General features: G+C 43.9%; 3 protein-coding genes across 7 annotated transcripts in view; all 3 read left to right on the top strand.

The window, feature by feature from the left end:
- Window positions 1-21,157, top strand: part of LOC126564527 (protein kinase C and casein kinase substrate in neurons protein 1) — a 424,303-nt gene that overhangs the window by 269,557 nt on the left and 133,589 nt on the right. The gene's annotated exons all lie outside the window — the stretch shown is intronic.
- The window catches only part of LOC126564444 (mucin-2-like), a 363,283-nt gene that overhangs the window by 134,494 nt on the left and 207,632 nt on the right, over window positions 1-21,157 (top strand). The window lies entirely within an intron of this gene.
- Window positions 10,531-21,157, top strand: part of LOC126564010 (protein abrupt) — a 61,699-nt gene continuing 51,072 nt past the window's right edge. For 3 of the 4 annotated variants that reach the window (XM_050220909.1, XM_050220910.1, XM_050220908.1), the window contains exons 1-5: window positions 10,531-11,198; window positions 11,762-11,877; window positions 12,099-12,294; window positions 12,386-12,718; window positions 12,874-13,078. In XM_050220909.1, the coding sequence (XP_050076866.1) occupies window positions 10,557-11,198; window positions 11,762-11,877; window positions 12,099-12,294; window positions 12,386-12,718; window positions 12,874-13,078 (1,492 nt within the window). In that variant the 5' untranslated portion in view covers window positions 10,531-10,556. The remainder of the gene's footprint in view (window positions 11,199-11,761; window positions 11,878-12,098; window positions 12,295-12,385; window positions 12,719-12,873; window positions 13,079-21,157) is intronic. The other variant, XM_050220911.1, reaches the window with a different exon arrangement.

The following is a 21,157-nucleotide window of genomic DNA, read 5'->3' on the forward strand; positions in this document are numbered from 1 at the left end:
AACAACTGCGAAACCGTTTTGTGTTTTAACAGAGTGGTGGTTGGGTGCACACACTTTCCCACCAAAGTGTACCGAGCCTTTCCGAACGATCAGGACAACGGAAAGACACTTTGTGAGCAGAAATGGAAAAGAAATATTAACCGGCACTGGTTTAAATTATACACTTTTGTGTCACCAATGGGGATACGAACAACCGGCGAACTGTCCGGCATAATTAGCGAGGGAGTAGAAATCTTAAAGGAAAATTTGTTTGGTTTTTTACTTTTCGTAAGAGATAACTTTTCATATTTATATTCTGGGCTACAGTCTTGGATTCTCTAGTTCCCGAACGATTTATCTTTGCTCGCATGCAAATGACAGTTTAACAAACGGTTTAATGAAAGTAGGACGTTCTTTTATAAGGCAATATTGTAAAAGAAAAATCGTAAAAAAGCTGTTCATACTTAAGAAAAATGTAGAATTGCAATCTTTTCTTAATTAATGTGGAATACCAACATTGATAAACATACCACGGATTTCGTTCCATGATATTCGATTGCCGAGGCACTCAATCGACGCTCACGTCTCTTCCCAAGTTGATCATTCTCCATGGCATTAAAGAAAGTAAATTTTATTTATTTTGAATAAAATCTGTTTGTTCTCATCTCTTTTTTTGTAACAAAAACACCAAATACTTACTGTACTGTAATCCATCAAAACTCTCCAGAAAATTGTTCTCAAAACTCACTCGTGATAATTTTCTTCACAATTGTACAAGATAAATCGTATAATAAATAGTACGTCAGTCGTCCACCGAGTTGAGGAATTACCATATGACAGTTTTTGTGCAATATTTTTGTTCTAAAATAACCGTGTAATTATAAAACATTTTATGATTTGAATACATAAATGTCGCTTCATATTTAAAAATGAAACGACTCTTTCTCTCTTTTACAAACATTTCGTTCCATGAAGGTCACAACGCAAGTTCCTAATTATTTGCCCCCCCTAAAAAAAATTGTGTCACATGAGCCGTAAACATGAACCAAACTCTACCACATGGACAACTACCAGTGCCACCAGACGATGTTTAATTGAATAATTCCCATCGAAAAAAGGGAAACCGCTCGCAAACAACAATACACCACCACCTCCCCCAAAACACAAAGGAAAAAAAACAACCCTCGGGAATCTTCGGAAGCGGGCCACATCTGCACGCCACATTTTTTCAAGTGTTCGATTGCACGATTGCACATGAGGTATATTACACTCATGTCATCTTCCCCGATGAAGCGAGAAACAAAAAAACCCGCCGCCTAAAAGCGCGTGTGGATTAACCGAATATTGTTTTAAATTCGGTTGGCTGCCGCGAGTCCTGCGCACCCTGAGACTGCCGCTGAGAATGGAGGGGATGGGTGGGGGGGGGGGGGGGTGAGATAAATCTTCTTGCCCGCTCTTTCACGGTTGTGCGCGGCTTCGTGGAGAAGATTCGCTTACCGCGCGGGAGCCAATAATAACAATAATCTTAAATCATCGCTGAGTGCTTAGCTCCGGCGGCTGCTACAACATGTCTTCTCGCCCCACACACTCGCGGACCAGGGTGGGCACAAGATTCTATTATTAATTCCTACCGTCATAGAAGGAACTCGCAACCCGTTTGAAGTACATTTACGCGCTTAATCGAGTGCTTGCTTGCTTTCGTTTGGTTACGCGGGTGCACGCATGGAGCGTGTGATGAATTCTGAGGGTTTTTAATGGACCAGAAAAAGAAAGAGAGCAGGGAACGGGACCGCAGAATGGAGACGCTAATGCGTGGTTTGCTTTGTATTTAAATACATTTCAATAATAGTGCCAAGTAATCGAAACATTTGTCGGTTCTTTTCCCTTAATTTCTCCCCTTCTTTCCTTCTCAAGACTTTCTCGTTTGAATCGGTTGCTTTATCTCACGGTACTGAGATTTTATGCGCGTTGTACTTTACTACTCTCTTATGAAGATGTTCTTGTTCGAGGTTCTGCTTTTTTTATCTACATTTTAACCGTCGATTAATTAGACTTTCTTTTGGGCGCCCACTTAATCTTTTAAGTAGTTCAATTAAAGCATTTTATCCATATTCTTAGTGACCGAGTGCAGCAGTTTTGAGCCCCAGTTCCCTGTTGCAGAATCAATCTTAAGAGCAAGGCTTTTTTAAACAAATAATACATTCTCAGCGCTTTCCCCACAAACGTAAACGTAAACAACCACCACACACGCCACCAAATCGGATAGCGCGATTGATCAAAACAAGTACAACATTTTGATCGACCTCGATCAGCAGCAGCAGCGATGGTTTTGCTGTTTAGCTTCACACTTGAAAAACGACCTCAGCGAAGAAAGACAAAAACTTCATACAAAATATTCATTTCACAACATTCGATCGTGCAATGTGCAAGTTATGCATGCGATCTCCGTTTATTGCACCGGTGAAGGTGGATGGGCAGTTGGTGGCTTTTTGACCGACCATTTGTCAGGTTTTTGTAGAAAAACTTGTACGATCGCGTTCGGCTACACAATCCTCGAAATTGTGTTTTATTGCACTGCACGTCACTGCGTCGATGCATCCATTCGCTGCCGATCCTTGGTAGTAGCGTTAGATAATTTACCAAAACAACAAGAAAATAATCAAGAAACAACCTACCAAGCGAGCGGGCAGCAGCTGCAATTGGTGGTCCGCTTTTGTCGGTCGTAAAACCGATTTCATGCTCACAAACTTTTACAGCGCGAATCAAATTCCAAGTCCACCGTCATCGTAAAAACAATTGGAGGAAATAAACCTAATACAACATCGAACGTGCCTTAAAACGCACCCAAGGCGAACGATTGCCGTTTGTGAGAGACGGACTGTTTTGTTTTTTTTACAACAATAATGATGAGCCGTGGAAACCTGTGAAAACGGATCGCAAGAAGCACCGCTTACACGCACATCATTTGGCATAAATTAGCGTTCGAGCATATCAGAGTTGTCAAATCTGACCAATTGTGCTGCATTTCGTGTGTGTGTGTGTGTGTGTGTGTGTGTGTATTTTTCATCCCACCTCCAAGAAACCACCTCCAAAAAGCCAAAAATCAAATGGCTTTTGATCGTTAGACCGACCGACAATCATTGTGGTGCATTAATCCGGTGTGCTTTTTTTGCATCCAGCAGCATTATGTCAACTTTCATTCAGCTGACACCGCCACACGCCCGCTGCAATAAAAACCGACATTTAATTAAAATAATCATTTTATTTATTATTCCACAATTTTTGCACACCTTCGTTTCTGCCTTTTTTTTCTCGCGATGCACCTTCCATACCTCCCGGTGAAGGCTCGATGATTGCCCGAATGAAAAATAAATTTGATAAATGGTTGTAATATCGATTGTGCCGTGTAATTATTATCCCCAACATCCTCAGTGCGTCCGCGAAGCACTCCACCACCAATGAGTGGGAGGAAGGGATAAAGGAATCGTTATGGAAAGCAAAACCGTTTAAAACCTATTGATCAAAATGGAAATTTTAAATCGATCAGCAGTGAAAAGTGGTAAAAAAGCGAAGCAAAAATAACGACCCCGCAGAATTTAATAAATAACCGCATTAAATGCAATTGTTTTCAATTGTTCTTGTGTGAGCTGTTTTTTTTTCTTCTTGCTCATTGCTTGCTTGCCTCTCTCACTGCTTCGTTTATTCCGATTATAAACTGTTTTTTTTTCCCTCCATTTTGTAACCACTTGCTCGGGATCGATTTGTTGTGTCCTGTAATGAGTGGGAAAAGCAATTGTGTGTTTTCCAGGTTTTTCTTTTTTTTTGCTAGCTTGGCATGATTACAACAATAACAAAACTACCTTTTCACCTTTTCACACATAATTCTCCTCCCGCTCTTATCCATCCCATCCAGCGATGAAGTGATAATCGCATATGTTCGCTAACCATGGAGCAGTACAGCCACCGCATTTGCCATAAAGGCAAATAAATTGGAATAAAAAACAAGTACAAAAAGCAAAACAGCGACAAAAACTTTCAATAATGTACCCACTGTGCGAGTGCGAGGGTAGAAATTAATTTCAATATTGAAACGATTGTATGGTTTATTGAATCGAATAATGGAATCCTGCGGCGTGATATTGATGTGCGTCATGTTGAGGAGGTTCAGACAGTGTGCGGGAGAGTTTTTCACTTTTTTCCGTCCGTGTATCATTCCTTTATGGTGAGTGATGATTTACCATTTCATCATCCCACCTTACATGTGCACACACTCACACACTCGTATAAACACCCCCCCCCCCCCCCCCCCTTAAAACACATGCGTTGAGGTCAAACGATTTAAATTCCTTTTCACACCGAACGATCGATTTAAAATGATGCGTCCACATGGTGTGGGGTTGTAGGATTCAAACAGGATTGACAGCAGTACGGACCTGTTGCAGCCTGATGATCGTTCGTAACGCACACACACACATCTTTAAAGACAATTTAAATTTGATGAAAAAAACTCTTATAGAAACTTATTCATTACTTATTTTCTACTAGAATTTATAGCAGAGTTCATTGATGTCTCCCAAGCTCCTGACTTCTTAGCTTTTCTTTGGCACTACAACCCTTTGGAGATGTTTTAGTTTGACCTTCCTGGCTGGATGATCAGGCATACTTATGAGGAAACAGTCCAGATTTCATGCAGATTCAGATGTCCTAGTCTTCATGAGTATTTATATGCTCCTCTTTAGCCCTACAATTTCAAACTCTCACATCCCTCTAAAACATTAGAGAAAGTGTGAACTGAATCAACATTATCACTGTCAAAACTTTACTCCACTCTAACGGTGCTTTAAACTCGTTACTAATCATCTCTTTCTACTAATCAACTCCGATATCGCACTCACAGAGTGGAAGAAAATATGTGGGAAAAATAATTTAAAATAACACTTTCCTTTATTAAGGAAAAGTGACTCTAACAAAAGCTTTCTTCAACTAAAACAAAACCGTTACTTCTTCTAAATTTGGTCTTTTCCTGCCTAAAAATACACACCGATCATGTGCTCTCCGAAGCACGAGCTAAGCCTCATTATCTAGCTGACACAGGGTTTCGTGTGCGAGCGTGTCCACGCAGCGTATTAGATGTGAAAGTGATTTGCTGATTGTATTTGTGGCTGCGGTCACCTTACATCCATATGCAGCTGCTCGGTTAGCTAACTTTAACCGCACTGGTGCTGATTTCTTTCCACTACTTCCACTACTTTGCACGAAGATGGACAACAACGTCGTTTTCGGAGGTGTCCACAGCAAACCTTGAACATTCAAATAGTCTCCTGCAGTGCTTCAATGATACAGTCTCTCGTGAAACTGACGAAGGTAAGCGTACTGATTACACGCATCTTACAAATGGCGTCCCCACAGAGCCATCCGTAGCAGTGATTGCACACCGTTGTGTGATGAGTGTCATTTGATTTTACTTTCAAAGGAAGTTTCACGTAAGCATCATTTGCAAACCTTCAACTTCATGCTTGTTATCGCGCGATTGCTCCAACCGGAGTCTGCATGACTCCATTTCGGTGCAGTACATGGGTCTTTGCTTGGCTGCATTCCGGCGCGTTGCTGGTGGTTTCGATTAATCCACAAGCCCCATCAAATGTACGGAGATGACGAAAAACATCCAAACTGAGCGAAGTGTTGGCCTGCAGGTGTGCGTGTACGTTTGGTGTGATTGAATAAGAAACCTCCTCGAAACCTCGGACTAGATTTTGGGCAACTTTCACGACGCTTTTCTTCTCCATTAACTTCACGCTGCGATGCGATTGCGCGATTCGTACGTTGCATACGGAGAGAGGATCGGCCTATCGATCCGGCTGCTTTCATGGAGGATGAATTTAATTACTTTTTGTTTAGAAAAATCGGCTACCATTTCCTTTCGCTTGGTTGGCAGCTAACATTGAGGCAAACACTCTGCTTCCTCTCCATTTTTTTTTTTTTTTTTGTTGTTGCGATGTTTGGTTTGAAGTGAAATTGTTTGATTTACTGATGTGGAACCTTGTGTAGCTATTTTTGAACGATTGAGCTTACGCTGTGCAATCAAAGTAATAAATCTTTGCTGACGTCTTAAAATTGTCATCAACTAGTGGGTACAACTATTCCAACGGGTTCGTCCCACTCACACACATTGGATGTAAACTCAATTTTCATTATTTATTTCCGAAGTTCGCTTTGCCGAAAAAATGCAAAACTAATCCACACAAGACACTTACGGGTGAAATAGAAAATTTCGTTCTTTTTTCTCGTTCATCTTTTTGAAGGTTTTCACCCATTGCTACACACTGCAGCAGAAAATGGACACCATATGATGGAATGTTTCCATTCCAAAACGGAGGTTTTATTTTTAAGCACGGCGCACATATATTTTATCCGATTACCGCGTCAAATTTGCGTGATATGGTGTGTGAGAAATTTTTCTGCAGTCCTCGAGCGTACTCGTTCGCCCCCGTCCTCACATCCGGAAGCGTCGCGTCGGATCACGCAAGCACAGCTTTGCAAGTGACGCTCAATCGGCACAATCGGCGGACGGGCAAAAATTTAGCGCGAATTGGATAATGTCTTGGCAGGGCTGCTGCTGGAACTTCTTTTCCGCGTCGGCGTTGTCATGCATGTGCGCAACTCGCGTCCGTACAAGTGTCACACGTACAAGGCAGCCTGCTTTCCATTAGCCGTTGAGCCGGGAGAAACAAAACAAACGGCGTATTTTGATCAAAATTCATGCCGATCGTTTGTTGCTACTGATCTCATGTTCGGTCGTTAGGGGAAAATGGGAAATAAATAAAGGCCAAGAACAGTCAAGATGGAAAGCAGCTGTTAAATATGATCTGTTCTTGCCTTAAAGCCTTCAACTACATAGAATTTGGATATAAATGCGTTGAATTGGGGGTGATGAATGGGAAAGAGATGACTGAGTGTTAAAGAAAAACTATCCGACTTTCAAGGTTTAATAGGTCGCAAAGAAAAGGGTCAGATCACAAAATCCGTTTCCGGCATGATTGCCGATTGACGTAATCTTTCGGATTTGATAGTTCTATTATCTTGACTTTTTTCGCCACCAAAGGGAAACACCGTACGTCCAACCAAACCCTCTTTAACCACCTTACGTTCGTTATCTAACCTCTGCTTCTCAATCAAGTTTTATTGTGGTAAACACATATTTTATGTTTGTCACTGTGATCCTCTATAAATTTCTTAGGATCTTCTTAGGAACTTCTGTCGATGTCTATATCAACCTAAGGAATCAAATAGATGGCGAAAGACCCTGAAAACTCCATCAGTAGTACCTTGTAAAATAAAAGTCTATTAATGTTTGCTACGTGACCTAACCAAAGTGAACTGATGCGATCTGGAACCACTTAGGCACATTGCCATATACAAAAGTAGTTCTAAAATTCCTTTCTACTTATCATTAGCCAATTCCAAGAAAAAACAATTACATCACGTCTTATCCAAATGCACTTCTTACTGTTCAAAAACGATACAGAATCGGCGATGAAATTCGTAATTGCATTTTCCGCCTTTCGCTCACTTCACGTACGTCACGTGGTTGTGTATGCACTCGTGTGGCTTCCTGCACAAACTACCCAAGGCTTAATAATACCCACTCGCCAACTACCCCAACATGTGCATGTCTTTGCCGTTTGTGTGTGTGTGTGAGAGAGAGAGAGAGCTGCACTAAGCTACCGTTATTACCAGTAATATGCCGCGATTAAGCGTTATTTTCTCTAACAGCGAAAACGGCCCGTATGAATCATTTAAATATTTAATCTTAATTGCCATTATCATGACTATTCATTGGTTGGCATCGGGTGTGCATCGGTTGGCGGGTTGAAGGGAGGGAGAGTTATTCATTCGGTCCACCGTTTCGTGCACCGTGTATTAGCATTAGGTAGGTTGATGTGTCGCACGCCCTTGGACGCCGGGAGCCGGCCGTGTGGTAAAGGGCATGAATTTATGATTGCAACCGTGCAATGGGCTGGGCTTGTTAAACCTAATCCCAGCCAAGGTTTATCCAGACTATCTATCCGTTCTTTCGGCAAAGTTCCCGGTTAGCAGCAGCAGCAACAGCAATTGGATTAAGTTTGTGAATGTTCGCAAAAAAAAAAAGAAATTCACAACTCCCCGTAACAACTCTAAACAGCAAAACACGGACGACGGAATCAAGTGCGTTCAATTCGAGAAGTCGTTCATCATCGGGTAGAGATGGTGGCGGATGTACGATCATCTTGTACCGGGGAGGGAGAGAGGTAGGGGGGTTGAGTTTTAGAAATTGCAACCCTAGTTACTAGAGGTCTTAGGGAGGACAAATATCGCGCTCGGTAGCATAACCTCGCGAACAAAAGCCACGCCAAGACAAATAAAAGAAAGTCGTCTAACGAGACCGAAAAACCCAGCCCCATGGAGATAGCCTGGGCAGCCGCTATTTGAAGCTATTTGAAATGATTAACTGCAATTTAGCGATCACCATCATCCCGTCGCCGTATGTGGAGGTCAACCGAGGGCCTGTGTTTTCGCGAATCGGTTTGCCCTTCCGCGCTGTTTATTTATGAGTACGGCATGCAAATTGTTCTGTACATGCTCATTTTTTTGCATGCATTCATTCACTCGGACAGTCCCCGATATAGGGGTCGTCGGTGCGGACACAGCTCGCGAAACGGCACGGGCAGAGTTAATGTCGATGATGATGATGTGGGTCATGTCGGTGGAATGATTATCCGTCCTGCTATGCCAGTGATAAGAATTGGTGCACAATTGGACAAATGTATCTCTTATAAATATCTCTATTAAGATGAATAACCGAGAAGGGTCCAACTTGCGAGAAAGGAGCTTCGATTATGAGTTGGCTTTTTTCCTAGAAAATTCGTTTTGGAGAGCCCATTTGGATGCACTTTTGCAATATTTATTACATTCGCAAAAATCGTTAACCTGTCTGTAGCGAGAATTCATCCATAACGAACTACTACCATTACCATTACTTCCAGCACATAGTTCTTTTGCTACTAAAGGTGAAAGCAAACGTTCAAACAGCAAATTAATGGCCATTGTTGTGATTTAGGAGACGCGTTCCCACACAGCGTACTCCCCAACATAAAGTGGTCCCCTTTTATGTCGATCGCTCCATTCGAAAAATGGGAGAAATATGTGCAAAACTCCCTTTTTGCACATCACACAAATACTCGTCCAACGCAAAAGGGATTGTACGATTAATTTCAGCTACAATACACGCCATCAACACACAAAAAAGGGAGCTGCCAGTGAGTTCGTGCTAGCAAATGTTTTTGTTTTGACGGTCAAAAACCATGCTGGGTGGGTGGGTAGGGCTAGGATAAAATGACGACTTGCAAGTTGCAGTTTTTGGGTGAGAGATCATGCTTCATGGTTGCACAACCGGTCTAGTTGAGAGCGCAAAACGAACCGAGGACGCACGCAAGAGAGAGCAGGTTGCATGCCCTTTTGAGAAACTTTCCAACGTTTTTCTTCCTTGGAGCGGCTGCATCCATCGTTCACCTATACCAGTGCATCCGAAAGCAGATGACACAATCGAGGGCTTTATTTTTGCATGGGCCTAGTCTGTGCCAAATTCTCCATGAAAACTGCAACCGAGCCGTGTACGACACAACCATTAACCATCTCACAAAAGCTTCCAAGTGGGAGACAGGCTTGCCTGGCTGGACCAATCTTGCGATCCTATTTTGGCGAACGACCCACCTTGTATGGCTGACGCTGGGACAAACGGAGACGGATTCAAAAAGGGGAAACATCGTCGGGCACCTTAGTGAGTTACCCTGGTGGACCGTGTGTCAGGGTGTGTTAATGGTAAAGCGAAATGGAGCCGCAAAACTAGCGCCTGCGTTGTTTTTCCTGCTGGCAAAAGCTACAGCTGCTTGTCCAAATTTAGTTATGCGAAATGGAGAGCGTAAAACTATTCTAATTATCTAATGGGTTTTTGAGTTGGTGCTAATGTTCGATTTTTTTAAATCGAGGTAAAGGGATGAAAACGAGACTAGCTTCAAATTATACTTTCGTCTGGTGAAAAATATCCACCAAATTTTGGCAGCCCTCTTAGATGTCAAAATACAAACATATGCAGTCATTCCGTATCGTAGGATACGTATACTAGGATCAATTATTTTCGCAGATATTAGCGTCCACAGTTCAACTAACAGATCTCTTTTATTGTATTCGCTTTCAGATTCCGTCCCTATCCGAATTGCAGCAGAAACTATCCATTGAGGGACTCTTTTGAGACTTCGCGACGGCAAGATGGTACTGATGGCCTGCGAGACCTCAACTCCCTAAGCGTACGGACTGCAGCAGATCATGCAACGACCCACTGAACTCATCTTCTACGCATAGTTTACACCAACTAAAGTGCATCAAAGTTCCTCGCACGTGACGAAGTCGTTTTTGTTTCCTTTTCCCTTAACTCGTTCCCTGTTTCGGTTCGGATTCACGCATTTACATTGGAAAGTACAATTGAAGGCGCAACAAAAGAACGGCAGCGCAGTAAAGCAAAGCCTCGATCGATGCATTGAATGACGACAGCAACCGTCGTAGCCCAGCAGAGTGAGAACTTTGGACGGTTCCCTGCAGCAAGCTGCAGCAGCAGTGCCAGCACCACGGCTTCGACCGTCGCAGCACCCGGGACGCAGCTCAGGATGAACGACACGCATCAACCGCAACCGTTGCACACGAGCGATACTAGCCCCCGGGACCAAACCACCAACGGCACGACCAGCACGGGCGGTGGACTGGCCGTGGCCAACCTAGCGCTGCACAGTGGCGCCTCGGGCGCCCTCAACGCAAACTCGAACGGCAGCACCACCAGCAACGGGTCCGGCACGAACAACAACAACAACAACGGTACCAGCAAAAACCGCACCATGTCGCTGAGCGACGGTAAAATCGATCACCTGCTGCGGGATCAGCAGCGCGAACAGCAACGAGAGCAGCATCAGTCATCGCACCATCAGCAATCCTCACAGCAGCACCACCAGCAACATCCACTACAGAACCGGCTGCGCGGTGTGTCACCAACGCCGTCAGAACAGCAGTACGCCCTCAAATGGAACGATTTCCAGTCGTCGATACTGTCCTCCTTCCGGCATCTGCGCGACGAGGAAGATTTCGTCGATGTGACCATTGCCTGCGATTCGCGATCCTTCACGGCACACAAGGTATGTCAATGGGGCGCTTAGAGCCGCTTAAATTTACATTCCTTCAACCTGTTACCGTCAGCTATCTTACGAAAGACAGCTGTCGAAGTCGTCATTCATTCCACGATGGCTCTACAGAGCATCCTCACCGTAAATCATTTTCTGGTAGAATAATCGGCAGTGGTACAAAACTTTACATCTTCATTACATTTCGCTTGTTCCGGAAGCGGAAAATGCTCTACCTTTTGTAATTAAACCTCACACACACACACTCCGACGCCTATCATTAGGGAAATCCTCCTCCGCCTGACAACTTCGGCAGTAGAGCGTTAGCGACGAATTAAATCGAAATTAGCATAAAATTCTGGCAAATGAATATCGTCACTGGTAATGCAAAAGAGGTAGCGACAGCATTAACTAGCCAGAGCTCTACAACTACTTTACCGTCCGTGGAAAAACGAACACCCGGGCAATTGGTCCCTCTCTATGTGTGCGTGTGACCAATACCCTGGCAGAGTAGTGTGTTCCAAAATGTGGAAAGGCAAATCCCATTAATCTCTTCCTTCTTTCGCTCCCTCATTTAGGTGGTGCTAAGCGCGTGTAGTCCCTACTTTCGCAAGCTACTGAAAGCGAATCCCTGCGAGCACCCGATTGTCATCCTGCGTGATGTACGCTCGGAGGACATCGAAAATTTGCTGCGGTAAGTGTGTAAAACTAAACGCAAAAAATCTCCTGCCCAAAAAACATGTTTGTCCGGGGCGACTGGGACACACAGTCTCGCCGAGATTTACGGTGTTTACTGTAGGGTTCCACAGCTCCTCCCCACGTGAGCGGAGGGCGATGACAATGACACAACTACGATACTAATTAATCCTCTCTGTCTCTCGCAACTCGCTAACCCCCGTAACCGTACGGTCGTAGATTTATGTACAACGGTGAGGTACACATCGGCCAGGATCAATTAAGCGATTTCCTCAAAACGGCCCAGTTGCTGCAAGTGCGCGGTCTGGCAGATGTTACAACCGGCAACCCAACCGGCGGACGAACGTCGGCCAACTCGTCCATGCTGAACTCATCATTATCGACACCTGCCGTACAGGAACTGAAGGCATCACCCGTAAGCGAGCTTCTCACCCGATCTCTCTTTCCCCGCGTGGGATCTGTCCTGGCTAACGCTATGTCCTGCGTCTGTTTGCTTACCTTTGTAGACCTCCACCTCGTTACCATGGGAGCTGCCGGATGACAACAACCCAGCACCACCACCCCAGAAGCGTACCAAGAGCTCAGAACTGTACCGCAAACAGCACGGACTCAGTCCGGACGATCCAATCCCGCTCGATCTGCTACCGATTGGGCAGCATCCGCTAACGCGCGAGCGTGATCGCTCCAAGGACAAGAGCAAGGACCATCACCATCGCGGTTCCTCCGAACATGACCTGCACCATCACCATCACCATCGCGAACGGGACCGAAGCTTGGAGTTGCGTGAATCCCTACTCGGCCAAGCGCTTGAAGGAGGACCCACACTAACCGTACCTTCGGTAAGTGACCCCAAAAGAAACCCTTTCCCACATCCCTTCTCCCAGTTTTCCCTTTTCAAGCAACCGTTTTGTGGATGCCTCGCAAAAAAAAATGCTACCTTCGAGGATCCTAGCCAAATGTCGCGCTCCAGTTCGAACCTCTCTATTCCATCCAGAAACATCCCGATCTGCTTTCGCTCCAGGCCGCGGCCAGTGGTGAAGATTCGAACAGCAGTGATACCGCTGCCTCCGACCATGGTGATGATATCGAGGGTCTAAATGGCAACATCGAACACACCCGACCATCGTTCCCGTTCCTAGGTTTGCAGGGCATCCCCGGACTAATACCGGGACCGTCCGGCATGCATGGTGACAACTTCGGTGAGTACCTAATTTCCAAGGTTTTTTTTTTAAATTCTTGCTCTCTTGCTCTCTCTTGTCACCGTCTCTTTCCCCATCTATATACCACACTCTGTTTTGATCTTTCACTCGTTAACTCAAATGTTCGTTTTTTTGGTTTCATCGTATTCGAGAGAGTATCCTGCGAAAACCTTTAAAAAACTACTACTAATACTTTAACTACTTACTACAATTTACCTACTGATTCGGTAGCTCTCAGTTGCGCTTCATGTGCTCGACTGAGAGCAAATACTGAAACCCCTTTGGTACTGTACAGTCTATCTTACGCTTGAGACCTAATTCTTTTCTTATGGTTTTGTAACTATTAGAGACAAAGCAGGACATCTGGTCCAGTGTGAGTGTTCCTAGTTTGCAGATTGGCTATGTTACGTTTTGATTTGATAATTACAATTGGTATTTCTGGTAGTTTTCTTAGTTTATTATCTACTGTTTTTCCTTTCTTACCACATTTTTTGTGTATGTGTGTATTTTATGATAGATTTTGTTTGATGATTTGACCATAACTAACCCTTCAATAATTCTAAAAATCATAAATCTTTTATATTTTTAATTCTTTTCTTACACTTAGTACGTAAAATTGGTCGTTTTATATATACTTTTCTAAATCGCAACAAAACCACGAATGTTGCATTCAAATCGTTTTTCCTAGAGTGTAATTATTAGAGTGTCTGCTGAAGCAAAGATGGCATGAATAGAATAAAATCAAATTGGAAAAATTCAATGAGCTTGAAACTATCTGTGAATTGTGGTAAAACAAATCATTTAATATTCTTTAACATACAAATATCTTCATCTCTATTGCTGTTACCCTTGAAATGATGAAAAAATAGCGGAAATATTCGCTCAATTTGATGTCACCGGAAAGTTTTGTCAACAACACACCTCGTGAAAGTTATTGTACCTTTCACATACATACACCCTCGTACACACTTTTATGCCAGAATGGACAATGAGTTTGTACGGGGTTTTTTTTTTTCTAAAAAAAAATCTCTTCGCCTTAGCAGGATATTAGATAGCGAAGCGGAAGAGATACAAAAAAAGGATCAACCCAGATGTGCCTCAACACTTGCATATGTGTTTGGGGCTGTGTGTGTGTGTGTGTGTGTTGCGTCCGAGCTTTGTGACCAACATCGCCGTGTACTTCACACCGCATAGAGACACTTTTCGACGGAACGGAAAAAAAAACCTCGGCGCCAGCGAGTGCAAAAACAAACAAACAAATACACGCATATCCCAAATTCGACCACCATGTTTATAGTGTGGACGAAGATGCAGAAAGGCCTCCCTGCCATAGAAAGAAACCCCCTTCGAAGACAGCTGCTACCGGGGTTTTGTGGCCGGGTTGGTCCTTTCGGGGTGCAAAGTTCATAAGAAATTCTAAAGAAAATGGAGATAAGAAAAACATTCAATCGAAAATGCTTGTGTCGAAGAGAAGCTGGAGTACCCTGGCTTTTTTTTTTGTTGTTGTTGTCTGGGTTGGGACATCCTCCTCGGTATCGGCAATCCTTTCCGGAGTGTTTTCCTTTTTCGGGGAGTGGGAAGCGAAAAATCAAGTGAAAAATCTTTCCCTTTTTCATTCAGCTCATTGCTCTTCGGCAGGAGCAGCGATACCGATAACCCATCCGATGCGGCCTGTGATGGGCCGTGGTCAAGACAACCCGTGGGGAGGAGCTCATGCTCTGGGGAGGAGAAGGAGAACGGGAGGCCTTGGGATAATGTTGGAAATTCGAAAGAAATTTCGAAAAGAAAAACGAACCGAAAGGACTTGCAATCCATTGTTGGTACTGATGTTAATGTGGTTGTTTCGCTTTTCCTGCCTTTACGCATTGCGCCGCGTCCCCGCCGATTCTCTCTCTCCCCAGCCACACCGGCACCTTTCCCAAAGTTTGAGGAAAAGAATGTAAAATAAACCCCTTTTTTTTTGTTCGCTTCAAACGGAAATGGCCGCAGCGATGAAAGACGGGATCGAGTTTGAGTTTTGGTCGGACGTCGTCCTGCGGACACCAGCTGTCGTCCGGCCAGTCAACAGTACAGCATACCGAGGGTCGTCGGTGGGTGGTTTGGTGTCCAAATCTTCACATAAAATTAAATGTATGTTGTTTATGTAACGCGCCGCCACACATTTTGTGTACCAAACACGTCCGGTAGGCTAACGCTGAATGCTGCTATTCTTTTCGCATTTTCCCTTCGCCAAGACACAACCGGAAGAAAACGAAACGGAAAATAAGTTTTTAACCCCTTTTTTTTTTGCTTGCTTCGAACTCTCTTGCAAGAATGTGTATTCCCGAACAGCGGATAATACGAAATTCATTCAGATTTACTATTCACGCCCGTGGAACCCGAGCATCACGGTACACTGTCTGCATTGGTCACTTTAGCTTGATTTTTACTCCTTGCAGAATGGTAAAAGCCGAAATCGTACCGTCCGGCATATCACCGTTATCATGATCTTCATCTTCGATGACCCGACAATACAGACGCCGGACGGGTTCTTCGACGCCCTTCGACAGCAGCGATCAACGCGAAACCATTGAAATGAAAGCATCAATTTTTGAGGGCATTGAGGTTCCCTTTTCTTGGGCAGCAGGCAGTGACGACGATGCCGTTCGTTTCCGGGACCTGAAAGAAGCTTGAGGTTTTGGGTGGGTTGTAGCTGGGTCGAGAGAGGGAAAAACTTGGAATGAAAAAGCGAGCTCCAAATAATCTCCGAATGTGTCTCTGACAAGATATCCTTTTCATGAAATGAACCCGGCGTAATGAGATCCAAGGATTGAGGGTTGCATTAATTTCAAAGGGGTTGGCTTCCGTTTGTTCGGATCTTTGAAATTTGACATTGAATTGTCTTTATTATACAAGCGTTTGCTGATAAGACGCAATAGTTTATAGTTCACACGAACTTTAGTCAAGTTCAATTGCACCAACAATAATCAACAAAACGCTACAACTGCTTCAGAAATTGCGGCACAACATTTTCTCTATCCCTTTTGACAATAAAGTACCAACAATTATCCTCCCAATTTCGACCCTCCTTGTTTTGGCATCTTTTTTCGCTCAAGAATTCGTCATAACCCGCAATAAAAAAAAAACACAAAAATAAAATCTCTCACCAACAGCAACTTGAAGTCATCAGCTACTGGCCAGAGAACTCCTACCCAGGCCACAGAGTTTGAGTTTTTTTTTTTTTTCGAAACAATACTCCACTGCCGTAAAACAACCATGAGCAAAGAAAACGGTCAAAACCGGTAGAAACAAAAAAAGAGCCTGGCAATGAATGAACCGCACCCACCCCGCCGGCACATCCCAACGGTACGGCACGGTTCGGCAAATTAAGTTCGGCGCCTAATGAGGGGATTATATGCGGCATTTTGCGGTAGTCCGCACACTTTCCTTCGGCGGACAAGTTTCCGGTAGGGACGGCGGGTACTTATACACTTTTTCCCTCCCCCATTTATTTCCCCGAACGCGCTTGGGCTTGTCTTATGGGGGGAGAATCGTGTGGAAGGACCTTCTTGATAGGTAGATTAACCAAATTTGATAAATGTCGGTTATCCTGGCGTGAACCTGACATTCATTCCCACCGGGGAAAAAGCGTAGAGAAAAAAAAAATACTGGAAGGGAAAAACTGGTGCTTGTGTGAGCTTGGGACAAGATTGATAGAGCGAGAGGGAGAGAGAGAGAGAGAGAAAGGATAAGTGAAACAAAAGAAGAAAAGAAGATAAACCACCACAACCAACACATGCTGATAAGATTTGCGGTTTCCTTTCATTGCGCCATTAATATCCTTTCAGCGTGGTCCTTGCGCTCGTTGCGTTCGTCTAAGGTAGTACGTACGTACGTACGTTTGATCATTCCAAGTACGATGTATGCATAACACAATTTGCACAGCGGAACACAGAAAAAAAAACCCCAAAACGAACTGTCATTTTAAAACAACTCTATAGTTTGCGTGAATGAAGAAATGCTTCATACTCGACGTTTCCTTCAAATGTTTCACTATGAGGCACATTTTCAGCCGCACAAGAAAAGTGATACATTCTTTTCATGTGTGCCTCTTCGCCATTTCTTTTGAGGGGAAAAAAATACTCAAAAGAATCAAAATGTGCTACCAAAGGTATGAAAGGGATAGCGTCACAAAACGCTTCTAGAAGATGGTAGCTTTTTTTTGCTTTTCTTTGTGCATTAAAATGAAAATATATTTATGTATCCACAAACACGCAATTCAATATCCATTTTATCAGCCGCTCCTTTCTTCGTTTTGCTTTACGGCTGTCAACAAGGAAAATGCGAACTGCCCTCCCACTTCACGAAACACCCAAATGAAGCTAACAAACATCACTCCCAAAAAAAAAAACGCTCACATGACTCGAAGGATAAAAACGGATGGACCATCGGACATTCGGAGTAGCCGCATTCGGCAGTTCGAAATCGTCCGTTCATCCTTCAGCACCCGCACACGTGCTAAACAAATAAACAGACAAACAAACAGGAACTTGAGCAGAAAAAAAGGAAAAACAAACACACATACACACCAAAACCGAATGGACAAACGAATGGTTCAGTTTTGAATTTTTCATCCTCGCTTGATTTCCGTGCTGAGACTTTCTTTTCGCTCTGTGCGATTTCTCATTTTCTTCTGTTGAGGGGAGGGTTAAGGGGAGAAGCGAAGGAAAAGAAAGGGGAGAAGGAGGTTGAAAAAGGGCCAAGAGAATGTTTTCTTGAATCCGCTGTACGTTGTGTGTGCACTTCATGCCAATGAGACAATCGCAACGCATGATCTATCTGCAATGTCTTCAACATTTTTAATTTTTTTTTTTATTAGTTTATAAAACATTGCACAAATGAACTTCAAAAACTACTAAAAGTACTGTTCTTACCCGAGCAAAATGGCAATAAATAAAACTCACACATGTGCTGTTTATACCTTCCCGAAGACGACGACGCCAACGACGGTTGGTAGCGGTAATGCTGAAGAATCGGCTCTTTCATCATCAATGCCCGACAATACACCCAGTCCTCCGTCTGCTGATTCCTTGTTATCCCTTACTCTCTCTCCACTCTCTTGCCTTCTCGGTGACACCTCAACCGTCCTTGCCCCCGGGGCAAACACGTTAGAATCACTTCGGCTGTCCTTCCCTCCCTTTTTTTTTCTTGGGGTGCCAAAATCGAACATAGGGCAAAGAGCAAAGAAGCACCATCTCGGACAATCCCGGAAAATCCTTACTACAAAAAAAAAAAAAAACGAGAAGAAAAAAGGGAAGGCGGGTTCGAGGGACCGGTAAAGAAGAAGAATGTTGATCTTACTCGTACTTTCAGGAACTCTCCTGCTTTCTTTTCTTTCTCGTATTAGTAGTCCGACGGCCGTTATCTTTATACCTTTTGTCCAGCATACAATTGCGTCCATATGTACCTTCAACCCGTGTACCGTGGACCGGTGCTGGACAATCGTCTGAGAGTGTGGTTGTGTGTATGTGTGATTCCCCTTCCCCCTTTCATCCCTTACTTGAAGCCCTTTTTGGGAAAGAGTTCAACGTGTGAAGGGTTTGCTTTGAATGATTTTATTTTGCTGCTAGGCTGAGGATAAACAGAGAGAGAGAGAAAGATAAAAAGAGAGTTACTAAGAAAGTGCGCAGGATTCGTACACAGCATTGAAGAAGAAAGTACCCTCCTCCTCTCCCCTGCTTCCGTGGTTTTGGATACATGTTCCAAGTTCCCATCATCGTAGCGGGAACTAACTCCACCATTATAATGGGCAGTTTTTCATTCTTCGATTCACTGGCTCTCTCGCTCTCCGTCGGCCATAAATTCGTTTTGTGTCTATCTTCGAAGCCTATGGAAAGGGGAAGACACTGGACTTGTGTATACCGGGTCCGTTAAGCATTGCAGCATCATGACCACTTATCGATCTGCACCTACACATGTACGGTGATCGTGTGTGCGCTCATGCGTAGGCTGACCGAGTGTGTCTGACCACGTGCTGGGACTCTCAAGACGTGTGGGAGGGGAGGGGCGTTTGGGGGGGGGGGGGGGAGATGGAAAGAGAAGATGTCCTTTTGCCAAAGGGTGTACACCATTCACCCCCTGAAGGGATCCTCTTTGATTTTCCATCTCCCTCCACAAGAAAAAAAAACAACAGAAGAATATGAGAGTCCGATTTATTTGCCCATTTGAGACGGTACTGGGGATTGCTTTCTTCTTGCTCGTATTATTATGTATGTGTGTTTTTCTAGCCCCCTTTCCCTGCTAGCTAGTTTTTCCTTTATTTTTGGTTAGGTAGGAATCGTTTCAAATGTCTATTTGTGTATGAATAGATTTTCCTTTTCCGAACTATCACGCACACATACATACGTGCAATAACAAAAAATACAACATTCAAATGGGAAAGTGGGAAGCAAAACTTCTTCCAAAAACGGAAAACCACCGCGTGCGAAAGGGATGTAGGAGGTTTTGGGGGCTTTAGTAGGAAAAAGGGGGAGGTATGTCCGGTTCTCTTTGCTTTTGCTCGTTGATATTCCGATACCACCGAGAGGTTTTGCGCTTCATCCGGTTTGCACCAAACAAGAACGGAGAAGAAAACACTCCATCCGAGATGGTCATTTTAAAAGGCACAAAGAAAGGACGAACTCTTCACCCCATTCACCCAGAAACCCCCTTTTACCACCCCACTCGTATGCTGAATATGAGCCATTACGGTGCTCGCTCTCAGAGGGAAGAGAATGGAAAATAGAAAACCATTCAATACTTTACAGTGGACGAAAGGGAGGAAGTGGGAGGGAGGAGGCGAGTTGGATTGTGTGGGCGGAAGGTGTCAGGAATTGAATATCACATATCACAGGCGCCCATTTCTGCTACTTCTTTTTCTCCTTCACACTACACACCATTGTCCGGTAGCTGTGGAAAGATCTTATTGGCCCTGCAGCAGCAAACCTTTCAACTCGAACAACAACCAAAAAAAAAACGTTTGTCGAGCAAAACCTTCAAAGATGAACGAAAAAAGGGGGGGGGGTTTGTTAACCCACCCCCACAAATACCCGGTGTGCTGATTTGTTTGTGTTGGTAATGGACAGTTTGTGAGGCGCAATAAAAAGCGGATGTCCTTATTTTTCTCCTTTTCCCTTCCTTTTCCCTTCCTTTCCTTGTGTGTGTGTGCCGATGAGCCTGATGACCGGCGAGAAATCTATTGTGTGATTCTATGTTTGTAAACGTGTGTGTGTGTTTTGAGAAGCTGACCATGAAGATTGGAGGGAATGGGGTGGATTATGCAAACGATTTTTCAATCTTCAATCCACCCTTCACATTCTCTCTCCTGTGTGGCTCCTTGGTAGACATATTTGTTTGTTATGTGTTCTCCTGTATTTGGGATGCATGCGTATGAGTTTTTGATATGCTCCAAAAAAAAAAAATGGACACACAAATTACGCAACCAAAACGGGAAGGAAGTTCCCGCTGCCATGTGCAGCCGCATCAAATTTTATTGCAAACGATTGCATACTTTAAGGCGCCAGCAGGCGCCTTTCTTCGTGGGCGATCGTAACATTGATTTTTTGTTTGTTTTGTTTTGCGAAAAACTCTACGTTTACCATCCACTGGACTGAAAGTGAACAGTGTAGAGAAAATGTGGTTAAGGTTAAGGTCTGGCAGGAGCCGCTATGGAAATGTTGAGTGCAACACACACTAGAATGCATTTCGTAACCTTCGAATCGGGGGAAAAACGAGGTTTTCCTCGTGGTATACGTAACTGCTACTTTTTTCCTTTCTTTCTTTCTCTTTCGAACCGGTTATACGATTAGATGGTGGCGGCCTCTATGTTTATCGTGCCAGTAGGAGGGAAAACATTGCACAATCCTGCAAAATACCTGCAGATTGTTGCAAACCTCACTATGAGGTATTTTTAAATCTCCTCGCTTCACTAACTGACCTTCTCTGTTGTGTGTGTATGTAGAGGAGTTGAAAGTTTGCCAACAAGAATCCTTACAAAACTGCTGCTTTATTTTGCTTTCTTCTACGCCGTAACCGTGTTCATCCGTGGGACATGGTTATTGC

Source organism: Anopheles maculipalpis, chromosome 3RL (genome assembly GCF_943734695.1).
Source record: "Anopheles maculipalpis chromosome 3RL, idAnoMacuDA_375_x, whole genome shotgun sequence".
In the NCBI taxonomy this organism is placed as follows: Eukaryota; Metazoa; Arthropoda; class Insecta; order Diptera; family Culicidae; genus Anopheles; species Anopheles maculipalpis.